Source organism: Macrobrachium nipponense, chromosome 35 (assembly GCF_015104395.2).
Source record: "Macrobrachium nipponense isolate FS-2020 chromosome 35, ASM1510439v2, whole genome shotgun sequence".
NCBI classification, from domain to species: Eukaryota; Metazoa; Arthropoda; class Malacostraca; order Decapoda; family Palaemonidae; genus Macrobrachium; species Macrobrachium nipponense.
This window is the reverse complement of record NC_061096.1, coordinates 6948848-6963929: the sequence shown is the minus strand read 5'-3', so window position 1 is coordinate 6963929 and position 15082 is coordinate 6948848. Positions and strand designations below refer to the sequence as shown.

At 33.4% G+C, this 15082-nt stretch overlaps 1 protein-coding gene across 1 annotated transcript in view; it reads left to right on the top strand.

The window, feature by feature from the left end:
* LOC135208411 (tripartite motif-containing protein 72-like) overlaps nt 1-7438 on the top strand; it is a 44893-nt gene extending 37455 nt beyond the window's left edge. Inside the window, exon 5 of the mRNA XM_064240548.1 lies at nt 5976-7438. Within this exon, the coding sequence (XP_064096618.1) occupies nt 5976-6470 (495 nt within the window). The 3' untranslated portion in view covers nt 6471-7438. The remainder of the gene's footprint in view (nt 1-5975) is intronic.
* Nucleotides 7439-15082: the final 7644 nt, after the last annotated feature.

Below are 15082 nucleotides of genomic sequence, written 5' to 3'. Positions count from 1 at the left end.
CTGAAACCACTTTGACTAAGGCACAGTGGAGCGCTTTAGCATTGCATGTGGTGGTTGTGTGTCTACTAGTATGGTAAAGGCACAAATAAGATGTATTGCTATGGAATCATTGATAGACTTTGGTAGAATAACTGATGAAGATGAGCTAGAATTGGCTCAAGAGTTGTTGAATGTAACACGTGCTGATCTTATATATAAGCAAGAAGAAAAGAAAGAGAAAAGCGATGCAGAGTTGGAGCTTAGACGCATTGAAGCAGAAGAGCATTTGATTAAGGTGAATATGCAAGCTGAAAGAGAAAGAAGACAGGGAGAAAAGAGAAAGAGAAGGCAGGAAGAAAAGAGAAAGCGAAGAAGAAATAGCAGCAGAAGAGGAAAGAGAAAGGGTAAAAGAGGAAAGAGAAAGGATAAAAGGGGAAAGAGAAGTCGCAAGGTTGAAAGGGAGATGGAAATGATAAGATCTATATCCACATTACTTATGACACCGTCTAACCCTAACCAAGGTAATCAAGACCCTGTATTTGATGTAGTAAAAGTACAGAAGTTAATCCCTAAGTTACTGAAGAAGAGTTTTTTTTATCACTTTGAGAAAGTGGCTTCAGGAATGGGATGGCCAGAAGATAAATGGTCTGTATTGTCACAAAGTGTCTTAATTGGTAAAGGGACAAGTGCTTATCTAACCTTAACAGCTGATCAGTGTAAAGACTACAAGGTACTTAAACACAATGTGCTACAAGTTTACCAGATGACTCCAGAGTACTACAATGAAAGATTCAGAAATTTAACAAAAGATGAGAAGGGAACCTTCTTAGATTATGCTTACAAAGTGAGAAGGTGTTTTAAACGTTGGTTAGAAGCTGCTAAAGTTAAATCTTTTGATGAGTTAGAAGAGTTATTTGTCCTTAAACAATATCTTGGGGGAATTCCTGAACATATAAGAGCCTATTTGAGAGAGAGAGGTTAAGAAACTTGACAAAGCTGCTACACTGAGCGAAGATTACAGTATAATTAGTAGCAAACGCAATTACAATGTCAAGCGCCAGAATCAACAACGCCCAGGTTTTAAGTCTCATTCAAGTTTCAGGAACAAATTTAATGGGAACCTACAAGTGATACTACCAAGAGTACACAAGGTAATACACCTCAGCAAGCTAAAGTGAAATCCTCATACAATTTTTCAAGACAGTTACAGAAACCTAATGTTTTCTGCTTTAAGTGTGGAAGAGTTGGACACTTAAGTCAAGAGTGTTACCGGAATCAACAGCTGTCAAAGCCAGTGCGTCAAGTAGTGAAAGGCGACCAGGTGAAACAAACTACGAAGAAGAGCAGTGTGAGAAAGAATCAGACTCCAGAGAAGACTGAAACTAAACAAACTGAATGTTTAGCAGCCAGTGGAAATGTAACCTCAAGCAGTGAGTGGCTTAGCAGTGTGGAGGCTTTTAAGCCATATATCTATGAGGGTATGCTGTCAACTTAAGGAGAGAGTGTGCAGGTACCAGTCAAGATATTACGTGATACAGGGAGTAACCATAGTATGGTAGTACCTGGTGCTCACCCTCAGTTGGAGAAGAGTCTCACAGGAGATTCAGTAATTTTGAAGGGTATAGGAGGAGAGGAAGTAACTCCTATATAATAACCTGAAGGGTATAGGAGGAGAGGAAGTAACTCCTATATAACCACTCACCTGTCGTGTGAATTGGTGACAGGGAATGTTGATTTTGCTGTAAAGGACTCACTGGCTGTGGAAAGTGTACATATTCTGTTGGGGAATGAAGTTGGTGGTCTCCCATTTATTCCTTGTCCTGTAGTGACAGACAGACTGTTAAGGATTAGTCCTATGGTAGAGTTGGAGAAGAATAACCCCCCACCTGTTTCCTAGTTGTGTAACTACCAGAAGTATGAAGAGGACTATGCCTGTAAGTGAAGAAACTGAGTATTTACACACCCAAGAAGGATCAAGTGAAAGAACTTTAAACTTAGAAGAATTGTTTCAGGGAAGTTTTTTAAGGTTTAACGACGAAAACTGGCACCCACCCACAATCAGAAATAATGGTCATCTCGGGCTCAGTCCTGTTTTTAATCACCGACAGGAGGGTGTCACAATTCCGGGTTTCCACGAGAACTAGAAAAAACTCTAGAGATTCGTGGCAAATGCCACCAAATACCCTGCTAATTTTTTTGCTGCGGCAAAAAACCCAAGAAACAACCACTTCTCTGCAAAATGAGCACCAATCGCATACAGTAGCTTTATTCAATTTAAGTTCAGAAATGGCTACATCACACCTAAACCAATTTTGGACCCAAAGAACTATAAATTTTACATTTATTTCAATGTCCAGTTTCACTTTAGAAAACCACGTACCAGCAAATAAATACACTTTGTATGAACACTGCTTTTGTCTTCGTCCTTTCATAAGGAAAGATTTATCAAACCTAAAACTATGTTTGTTAAAATCTACCCTACACACTGCATGACAACTCGGGCAAAATTTCTCTCTTGAAATTAAGTTGTGTCTCTTGCACAAATCTACTAGTTTTGTGTATTTCCAGAATACACTAGACAAAAGTCACCATAACTTAAGTAACAGTCACTACAAGATCCTGGAATTTCGTCGACAGGCTCAGAAGAAGTGCTGTCAACTGGCCCCATGTCTAAGAAGGAACTGAAATAGCATTGGTAGGATAATGTATTCTTGCACTGAGAAAATTTTCAAACACCAGCGCCATTGGCCACAGTTCCTGAGGTGTCAAAAAATGAAACTGTGATTGGTGAAACGTGTAAGATGTCATAGTGTACTCGTTTCTCTGCGGATTTTAGTAGTTATACGGCTCATTTGAGCTAAAACAAGACACAGTAAACAATAACAAAAGACTTAGAAAAAATCTGGGAGGAAGACAAGAGTACCATGAGTTTTATCGCCGATATTTCGAGTATTATTGAATTTCACTACATTATCTCACTCATATACCACTATTTACTTACATTCCAACACATTCTAGTAAAAAGACATTATCACTGATATCTGCATGCAGCCCTCTCGTAAACATTTACCGAGATGTTTCCCCCAGTGCTGACCAAGAGGAGATTTCCCAAGAGGAAGAAGAAGAAGAACCTGTTGTTCCTGAAGAGACTTCGAGAAGTCAAAGTGTTCCTGAAGATAGTAGTGAAACTGCAGTAGCTGAGTTAGCAGATATTGAGAATTCAACCTTTGAAGTTGGGCAAGTGACAAGAGAGAAGCTAATAGACTTGCAGAAGAAGCATGCATCGTTAGCTGATTTTTTCTTCAGAGTTGTTGATCATGAAGAGATGCAACAAACTCCTAGCTGTTATTATCTAAATGAAGGTTTTCTGATGAGGAAGTATAGACCTGCAGATATATCAGGAGATGCTGTATGGGGAGAATTTCATCAGATTTTGATTCCATATCCATTGAGGAAGCAAGTGGTAGCATTAGCTCACAAGTCTGGATATACGGGAATCAGGAAGAGTGTGGAAAAGATCATGAAATATTTTTTCTGGCCTGGACTTCACAGAGATGTTAGCAGGTTTTGTCGTGAGTGTCATACCAGCCAGATAGCTGGAAAACCAAATGAAACCATCCAGAAAGACCCCTATAGAAGTTAGAGGAGAACCCTTTAGCAAAGTGATTATAGATATGGTTGGACCGTTGCCGAAATCAAAGAAGGGAAATGAGTATTTGTTAACATTATTGGGCCCTCTGACAAGATATCCATAGGTGATCCCTGTGAGAAACATATCAGCCAAGATAGTTGTTGAAAAACTATTGGAGTTTTTCTCAAAGTTTGGTAAACCAAAAATAGTACAAAGTTATAGAGGAACAAATATTAATTCCAAGTTATTCCTGGATGCAATGAATTTGTTAGGAGTGAAACAACAGTTATCAACTGCTTATCATCCAGAGACTCAAGGAGTCTTGGAAAGGTTCCATCAGACATTGAAAAGTATGCTGACAAAGTATTGTTCTGAGTCAGGAAGAGAATGGGATGTTGGTTTACCCTTAATCTTGTTTGAAGTTAGGAACGCTTATCAAGAAAGCATGGGTTGTTCACCTGATGAGATGATTTTTGGTAGAGAAGTGAGAGGACCTTGAAGATTCTTCCAGAAAATTGGGAAGAACATCAAGAGAAAATCCAAGGAGAATATGTGAAGAACTTAAGGAAAAGGTTGAAAGAGAATAGAAAATTCTCTTTAGAAAATTTGAAAGTGAGCCAAGAGAAACTGGAAAGGAGATATGATGCTAAGACTAAGCTAAGAAGTTTTAGTGTTGGTCAACAAGTGTTAGTGTTCTTATCTGTTGAAAGATTTCCCCTCACCAATAAATTTCAAGGTCCTTACAATATAATTGAGAAGTTAAGTGATAGAACTTATGTTATTGAAACACGAGAAAGAAGAACACGACAAAGGAAGATACATGTGAACCTCTTGATAGCAAATGGCACCTCAGACGTGAAGAGTACAAGGTCATTACATAGGTTATATATATATATATATATATATATATATAATATATATATATATATATATTATATATATAATATATATATATATATATACATATATAATATATATATATATATATATATATATATATATATATATATATATATACATATATTATTAATATTATATATATGTGTGTGTGTGTGTGTGTGTGTGTGTGTGTGTGTGTCTGTGTGTAGTAAGGGGGAATACACAGACTCATCATATTTAACTTCCCATGGAGACAGAGTCTGAGCGACAGCTTAAGAAAGCTGATGACTTTTCTGGGATGGTGTGACATTTAGATGCTTACTTAGTAGGTCAATGGTCGTCCTGTAGGTATGTGAGTTCGAGAGAAGATGACTTTGAAACTAGTTGAAAGCAGTTTCTGGGTGTGGACGAAGAGTGTGAATTCATCTGTACATGTGCGCCTCTTTCGTTCTTAACGGAAAGTAACTATGCTGAAGGATGGAGACAGCTACGGGGAGAAAAGGCAGAATGCCGGGATAGCTCTGCGAAAGTTATATTTGTTTCTGTGTGTGGTGTTCCAAGCTGCAATGGGTAAGTTACTGTGATTTAGCCAAAGTTGTAGCTTGGTTGTTTGTTTTGACATTTTGTAAAGATGTTCTATTTCATTTAATCTTTTGACTTTGTCTTTACAATTGTGTGTGCTCACTAGTGTGTTCTGTCTTTTAAACAGGCGGATCTAGTGGAGGGGACTAAGTTTCCTAGTGAGGGGACTGTATTTTGGAGAAGAGATAATTGGTGTGACTAATTACTGATTAAGACTATTAAAATACCGGGGGGTTGTCTGTGAGACTTGAACTATGAATTATCATTCTAGTAATTATCCTGTAAGAACCTGAGTTATCCAATTAGCACTTTACTTTGAATAAACGTATATTTTTGTAGCTCCGACTCTGATTTGGTGACCTTAGACAATGGTGTGGAGGTTGCGAGAGAGAGAGAGACAGAGAGAGAGGAAGGCTATTGCCAGTGATCGCCTTGAGGGAGAGAGAGAGAGAGGAGGGACAAAATGTTACCAGTTCGCTTTCCGCTCTGGCTAAACACATACCAAATATGAAAATAGCGGGGGCAACACTCCCGTTGTTAATATATACATAGTATATATGATATTAAATATCGTGCACAATTTTTCTTTGGCAATATTCAACTCGTGAATTTTCACGTGTAAGATGGGAGTATGAGCCATTCCTTGAATATAGCTGTATAATGAATTGCAAAGCCTTTAATATGTTAATGATTCTACTTGAAAGTAAAGGAATTTGAGACATTAATTGACTCTACACCAACTACATGTATTCAGATTTTTCGTCATCAGGATTATTCCTTAAGCCATTTTCCGCGAATTTTTTCCATTGCTCCCTACAAAGCATAAGGAATATTATGATCTCTTACTTTTTTTTTATTATGAAACCATTCAGTGAAGCATTCTAAAATTTACCTTCATTTGCAGCACAGTGAAATTGTCAATTGCAGTGGAGAAGCTTCAACTGTTGCTTTCTTCGATCTGGAATGGGACGGTTCCACTAAAGGACGAATTCATATCCTGATGCCTTCCAATACTCCTCTGGCACATCACTTCAGAGATGTCTGCTCGGGGGAATTAGGACTCACGTACATAAACAAGAAACTCGTTCGTGTAGATGATACTACAATATCATGTGAATCTTACGATGACAGTAGTACCAAAGGAAGCTTAAGCCATTTAAGGCTCATAAATCTTAAAGATGACTTGTATAAGCGTGTACCTGAAACTGGAACCATTTGGATGGACCCGAATGGCTCATTCCAGATTGTAACTTGTTCAGTAGTAGGCTGTAATCTGTATTCTCGAGTTTTTGGTAAAGTTAAAGATGACATTATAATGCTGAGTAAAGTTGCAGAACGGTTACGAAATGGATTCAATGACATTAAAATTGTTGGAAGTGGTGTTGTTTTGCAAGTCTGATATAAAGGTAAATAAAGACAGAAAAGCGGGGACATCTTGACTCAATGGGATATAACTTTTCAGCTTTTTAATCACATTAAATCTTGGACCTCTAACCTTGTGGAGTGCAGTTCATCAATATAATGGCATCTCTGTAAGGGCTTGGAAATTGTTTAAAATTTTGCTAGAGAGGAAGATTACATAGATTTTGAAAGTTGATGAAGCTGCATGTAAATGATCTTTCCGTTACAAATTGCATTAACTTGTCACAGCTCCTCAGGAAAGAGGGACAGAACTAAAATGAGGGTATTCTACTTCAGCCAAACCCGCAGAGTTTGTAGCTTGCACCACTCCTAAGTGACCCCCAAAGATTTACGTAAAATCTTTTTACCAGCATTTTATCAATAGTAATTTATACATACCAGAGCTCAGATTAAATGTTTTCCCTGAATACTTCCTTATAAAAGCAGACTCGATTGTATTCCTGTTATTATAATTATTACAAAATAAACATTCCTGCTGCCTTTGTAAAATCGATAGCATGATGAAAATTACTAAGGTGAATAAAAATGGAATTACACTTTTCATAAGCAAAATTAAACCGTAATTCTGTCATAACGCAACCAAGGTGACTTCTCAATTGGAACTATAATTCCAGTTCTTAATTATCACATAATTATGGACAGAATTAAGGTCTGTCAAAGCATGCAGCCATTCGCTCGGGCACATCCCTTAACCTGAGAAGTACTACCTGGGGATCTTTAATATCACTTAACGACAACGCTCTTACATAATATGACTTAGGACTCTGCACTTAATCACCTGTCAGAGTACTCTGTGGTGGTTTACTTAACCTATCGCTTCCAGTTTTCAATTATGTTCGGGAACTTTATAAAAACAATGTATTTTGTAGAATTTTACTCTTGAATAAAAGATGAGCAATGTCACTCAGATGAGCAGTCCCTCCCAGAACTTTGCGGAGCTATGCGATGACATCTCTTCTATGTTTTTTATGTAAAATCTCTCTCTCTCTCTCTCTCTCTCTCTCTCTCTCTCTCTCTCTCTCTCTCTCTCTCTTTCTATCTAGCTAGGTAGCTGCTTTCTTTCTTCTCGATCTCTTAGGCCTATTTGAAAAATTATAGACTAGCAATTAGGAAGTTATTTTATTCTTTATTTTTTTCGTGTCTTTTTAACTTTAGGTAAAGTACTTGTGTTTATTTGGAAAGCAGCCCAGCAGTCTAACATGTACAGCCTTTACTATTCAGGTAATATCTAGTGCTACGTGAACAGTTTGTCTACTTATACATGCCATATAGTGTGAGACAAATTGCTAACCTATTGATTTTAATATAAGTCAGCAATATTCGTGGCGTTTTAGTAAGCGTGTTTATTGCAACTAATAGATATATATAAAATGGGAATCGTTAAGTGATTTTGAAAAACTTCATAAAGATATATGAACATTTTTCCTGCAAATTTCACAGCAAGCCAGCTAGTGCAACTCTGATTCAGTATTTCAATGACGATCTTGGTGATAATAAAGCCATGGCGGCTGGGGATTCATGCAGCAGCAGATCTAGAAATCTATCATATGGTTTTGGGGGGGGCGGGCCAAGGTAGTGTAATATATATATTATATAATATATATATTATATATATTAATTATATAATAATTATAATATAATATTTATTTAATATTTATTTATAATATAATTAATATATATTTATATTTTTATATATATATATAATATAATTTATGTATGACTGTATATGTATATAATTAATGTTTAGGTATATATAAAATATATTATTATAATATATATATATAATATATAGATATAAGATTAATTATATATTATATTTTATATGTATATATATTATTAGATATATATATATTATATTTATTATATAATATTATATATAATATATTACATATTTTTAAATTATATATTATATATATATATTATATTACATATTATTTATTATAATATTATATAAATATATATATATATATATATTATATGTAATAATATATAATATATATATATATTATATATTATTAATATTGTTAATATTAATATAATTATTAATATATTATATATATGTATGTTATTATATTGTATATATATATATATTTATATATATTTATATATATATTATATATATATATATATATATAATGTATTATTGTTATATATATAATTATATATTATAATATATTATATATATATTATTTTTATATATATATATATATATATAATTATATATATATATTATTATTATAATTATAATAATAATATATAATATTTTAATATATATATATGGATATATATATACTATATATATATATTATTATAATATATATAATAATAATATTATAATATATATTTTATATATTAATAGGATTATTATATAATTATATATATATATATTAATATATATGATATATATATATATATATATATAATTTTTAATATACTTTATTATAATTATATTATTTATAATATATATATTATTATATATAATGGAGTATGGATAATTATAATAATAATATATATTATATATATATATATATATTATATACAGAAAACAACGTTCTCACTTTCATACATTCACTACTTTAGCTATCATGACATTACTATCAAAATAGGTGTAGCTAGTAACTTGTTCTTAAGAGCCTTACGAATTTGTTCCCCTGAATTCCTGGAAAAAGAATTTGAACTAATTCGCAAGCAACTTTCGTCTTTAAATATCCTGACCATATAATTGAGAAAGCAATTCACAAAGCAAACGTAATTTTCTACCGACCCCCTAAAGACAAGACCAGAGATACACCCAACAATAAAATAATAATTCCCCACCTGGACACGATTAAGAGAATAACCCACCCCCTCGGAAAATCGAACCCTTTTGTATTTACTTACCCAAACACCTTAGCCAAATCCCTGATTAACGTCCAACAAAAGACATCTCCAAAGGACTCTGGGGTATACGAAATCCCATGCCAGGACTGTGACCAATCTTACATCGGATTTACAGGTAAATCCCTTCCCCAGAGATTAATACAACACAAAACGGTCAGTTAGGTATGGACAACAGAACTCGGCTATTTTCAACCATATAAATGAACATAACCATAGAATAAACTGGAATTTGTCACATGTAATTTATAGCAGCAACTGCCGGTACAAGAGTCAAATGATGGAATCGGCCTTAATAAAAGAGAGGCAGGTAATGAACATCTCAAAAGGAGCATGGATTTCGGACACGATCGACAACGTCTTCATTCAACCAACCCTTAAGAAGATTAAAGGAAGATTATCAGCGGGGGTGACTTAAAATGGCTTGTTTGTGGATGGACCTCTTGGTATAAATACCACCTTTTCTGTAAACTTTTCTCATTCATCTACCTGAAGAGGGAGAGCAGCAGTCTTTGAAATATAGTACTTTTTCTCTATTTTGGTGTTTTTATGGGCTCCTTTTATTAGATATATATAATATATATATATATATATGTATGTAATATGTATATATATTATATATATTATATATATATATATTATATATATATATATAATATATATATATATATATTATATTATTATATTATTTATATATTATATATATATACATATATATTTTATATATATATATATATATATATATATATATATATATATATATATATATATATATATGATATATATATATATATATATATATATATATATATATATATATATATATATAGTATAATAAATATATATATATATATATATATATATATATATATATATATATATATGTATATATATATATATATATATATATATGGATATATATATATGGATATATATATATATATATATATCTATATATATATATATATATATATATATAATATACAGACATAATTTACATCATATGCACATATATATTGTATGTACTGAATTACAAGGAGTTACAAGGTTTAGGATGTCTCTTAGACTTATTAGTCCATCCGAGGAGACATCACGTGCTCACCTATCTTAGGAGTAGGTTTGACAATTCATTCACAGTCTTCTAACGATTTTGTCTACCTTTATTTTGAACTATTCTACCTTGCTGATGTTTACAATTTCTGGTGGCAGTTTATTCCATGTGTCACATATCTTGTATGTAAAGAAGTTCCCACAATGCGATGTGTTGTATCTCTTCAGTTCTAGTTTCCATCCATTATTTCTTGTCTGGTTTTCGTTTAACGTGAATAGGTTACTGTTTACTTTTGTTATGCCTTTCAGTATTTTGAACGTCCATTAGTTGTCCTCGGAATCGTTGTGTTTCTAGGCCATACATGTTCAGGCTCTCTAATCGTCTTTGGTAACTTATTTGCCTGATGGATGGAATTAACTCTGTGGCTCTTGCTTGTACCTCTTCTAGTCCATTTATGTCCTGTACTGCATATTCAAGATGAAGTCTAACTATTGATGTGTTTCCTTATTTCTGTATCTGAACTGTCTCTTTATGTATCGCACTAGTGTCTGTTCCCTCTTTTCAGTTTTTATGCCCTTTTTGTGGATTTTGAGACTCCTGTAATAATAACTCCAAGATCCTCTTCTTGTTGTACACTATTTATGTCATTCCCAAGCAGCATGAAGTTGGCATGAGGGTTGTTTGTCCAATTCGTAGCACTTTGCATTTATCTAGATTAAAAGACATTTGCTATATTTTTTTACCACGCTCCTATTTTCATTAGGTAATTTCTTAAACTTTCCACTATGTCTTGGTCTGCTGCATTTACACCTAGCATGGTGTCATCTGCAAATGTGGCTACCCTGCTAGTTAATCCTACATTAATGTCATTAATGTAAATAAAAAACAAGAGTGGGCCAAGGACAGAACCCTGACGAATTCCGCTTGTCCCATCTGCCTCATTCTGATTCTTCACCATTTATTACGATTCTCTGTTTTCTATTAGTTAGCCAGTCTTCGATCCAGTCTGCTATTTTTCATATAATTCCTAAAGCTCTAACTTTGTCATAGTTTGTTGTGTGGAACTTTGTCAAAGGGCTTTTGGAAATCTAAGTATTAGAGTATATCTGTTGCTCTACCGTTGTCGTAAATACCAAGCATGTTATGAAAAAAACTCCAAGAGGTTTGATGGGCAGGATCATTTTTGTCTGAAACCGTGTTGGCTGTTTAACATTAAGTTGTTTCTATCAATGTGTGTGTGAGAAAGAGAGAGAGAGAGAGAGAGAGACCTTACAGACCTTACCTTACAGACCTTACAGTTCGTTCGGGTTGCCCCAGGTCCCTCAGTGTGAGGCACCTCTAATGTCTACCAGAGAGTTGCTAGTACATCTTCCGGTATATTTTGCATCTTCCAATCTTGGATGGTCTGGGATGCAGTTTAGATATTTGTCGAGCTTATTTTAAACACATCTACGCTCACTCCTGATATATTCCTCAGATGAGCTGGCAACACATTGAATAGACGCTGCATTATCGATGCTGGTGCGTAGTGGATTAATGTCCTGTGTGCTTTCCTTATTTTTCCTGGTATTGTTTTGGGCACTATTAATCTACCTCTGCTTGTTCTTTCTGATATTTTTAGTTCCATGATATTTTCTGTTATTCCTTCTATCTGTTTCCATGCCTGAATTATCATGTAGCGTTCTCTTCTCCTTTCTAGACTATATAATTTTAAGGATTGTAGTCTTTCCCAGTAGTCAAGGTCCTTAACTTCTTCTATTCTAGCTGTAAAGGACCTTTGTACACTCTCTATTTGTGCAATATCCTTTTGATAGTGTGGGTACCATATCATATTGCAATATTCAAGTGGACTACGAACATATGTTTTATAAAGCATAATCATGTGTTCAGCTTTTCTTGTTTGAAGTGCCGTAACAACATTCCCATTTTTGCTTTACATTTTGCCAAAAGAATTGCTATTTGATCATTGCATAACATGTTCCTATTCATCATCACACCAAGGTCTTTAACTGCTTCCTTATTTGTGATTGTCTCATTATTAGGTCCCCTATATGCATATAGCTTTCCTTCTCTGTCTCCATAATTTATTGATTCAAATTTATCAGAGTTAAATACCATCCTATTTTCCTCTGCCCAATCATATACTTTGTTAAGGTCTCTTTGTAGAGCGTTCCTATCTTCATCACAAGTAATTTCTCTACTTATTCTTGTGTCATCAGCGAAACTACTCACTACCGAATCCCTAACATTACTGTCTATGTCTTCAATCATAATAACAAACAGTATTGCAGCTAACACCGTACCTTGTGGCACACCGGATATTACCTTGGTTTCATCCGATTTCTCATCGTTTGCAATAACTATCTGTTTTCTGTTGTGTAAAAATTCTTTTAACCATCTTCCTACTTTATCTACGATATTGTGTTTTCTAATTTTCTTCGCTAATATATTATGGTCTACTTTGTCAAAAGCTTTTGCAAAGTCTAGATAAACCACATCTGTTTCATTTCCGCTTTTCATATTTTTGAATATGTTCTCACGGTGGACTAACAGTTGGGTTTGTGTACTTTTTCCGGGTACGAAACCGTGTTGTCCTATATTAAACAAATTATTTTTAATTAAATGTTTCATAATATTTTTCTTCATTACCCTTTCATACACTTTCATAATATGTGATGTTAGACTCACAGGCCTATAATTACTTGCCTCAAGTCTTGATCCACTTTTGAAAGTAGGGGTGATATATGCTAATTTGTGCTCATCATAAATCTTGCCTGTATCTACACTTTGTCTTAATAATATTGCAAGTGGCTTTGCGATAGAATGAACTACTTTCTTTAACAATATAGCAAGGATTCCATCAGGCCCTGCAGCAGCTCCATTTTTAATTTCATTAATTGCCTGCACAATATCAGCTTCATTAATTTCTATGTCAGCTAAATATTCACTATTTTCGTCCCTTACTTCTATATCATTATCTTCATTATCTATTCTAGGGGTGAATTCTCTCTTATATCGTTCTGCCAGTATGTTGCAAATTTCCTTTTTTTCATTCGTTAATCTCCCTTCAATTCTCAGAGGGCCTATTTCTATTCTTCTTTTATTCATCTTCTTCACATATGAGTATAATAGTTTGGGGTTTTGCTTGATATTTAATAGGGTTTTTTCTTCCAAGTCCCGTTTTTCATTTTCTTTTGATTGTATAATCTTTTGTTCTGCATTTTCTATCTTACTTTTTAGTTCTATAACTTTCCATGCATTTTTTTCTTTTGCAAGACCTTTTTTCCACTTTCTGATTTTCTGGAACAAGATCCTTCTGTCTCTTGGTATGCATGAATGATGTTTACTTTTCTTCTTCGGTATATATTTATCCACTATTTTCTCTAATATATAATATCTCCGTATTTACCCTTATGTCATCGCTTACGAAAATGTTATCCCAATCATTGTTTAATTCTTCATTTATTTCTGACCTTTTTCCATTTTATATTTTTACTGTAGAAGTTGTATTTTCCATATCCTTCCCACTTTTTCATTTCTTGCTTATCTCTGTTTTCACTTGCTTTGGAATGAACTGTTAATTCTATGACATTATGGTCTGAAATACTCGCATTATAAACTATTATTTCTTTAACATAATTCATCTCGTTCACAAATACTAGGTCTAAAGTATTTTCCTTTCTTGTTGGCAGGTGATTTATTTGTTGAAATGTTGTATTCTAGTAGCATATCTAATAGCTTTTCGAATTGCCTCTTATCTTCTGCACTACTATTACTCTCTTTTTTATATGTATAAGTACATCCACAATCTCCTATTCGTTCTTTCCATTCTACGAAAGGAAAGTTGAAGTCACCAGATAGGAGAATAGTCCAGTCCTTGTGATTTCTACATATATCATCCAATTTTTCAATTATTAAGTCAAATTCTTTAGTATTAGGAGGTCTATATATTACTATGTTTCATTAATTTTTCAGATTCAAATTCTACCGCTATTAGTTCACATTCTGAGTTACTATATTTCTCATATATTTTTCCTTGTTTTTTGTCTTTCCCATATATTGCGGTTCCCCCTTGATTCCTATTTTTTCTATTTGATCTATAAGTTTGAAACCCTTTTATTTGATCATCATTCCCAGTCTCTTGGGAATACCAGGTTTCACTTATATTCATTATATCTATTTTCTTTTCAATTTGGGTTAGTTCTTCTAAGTACTCTATTTTTCTTTTTGAATTACTCGTAACTAAACCCTGCGCATTCATCACTATGATGGTTTGCGTGTTTTCTCCTTCATTTAATATTGGTAGTAATAAGGATTTTCCCATGTCTCTTTCCTGTTCTGGTATGTTGTTCTTTTTTTCATTTCCAGAAATTCTGACATTAAAAAATCCAACTTTTCCATAATATTTGATCTTCCTTCATCATAATTATTCATTTTGTGTCTGAATCTGCAATTTTCTCCGTTTCTGCAATATCCTCTTGCATAATAAATACAGTTATTATCCCTTGAGTAGAATTTTGGAGCTGATGCATTGAAATTTTTTGCTGACATCTCTGCATATCTCATTGGTGGTTTGCTTTTCTCTTTTACCTGATATTCTTGATTTCTCTCTTTATTTGTTTCTTTCTTATTTTGGATTTTATTACTTGGTTGGTTATTTA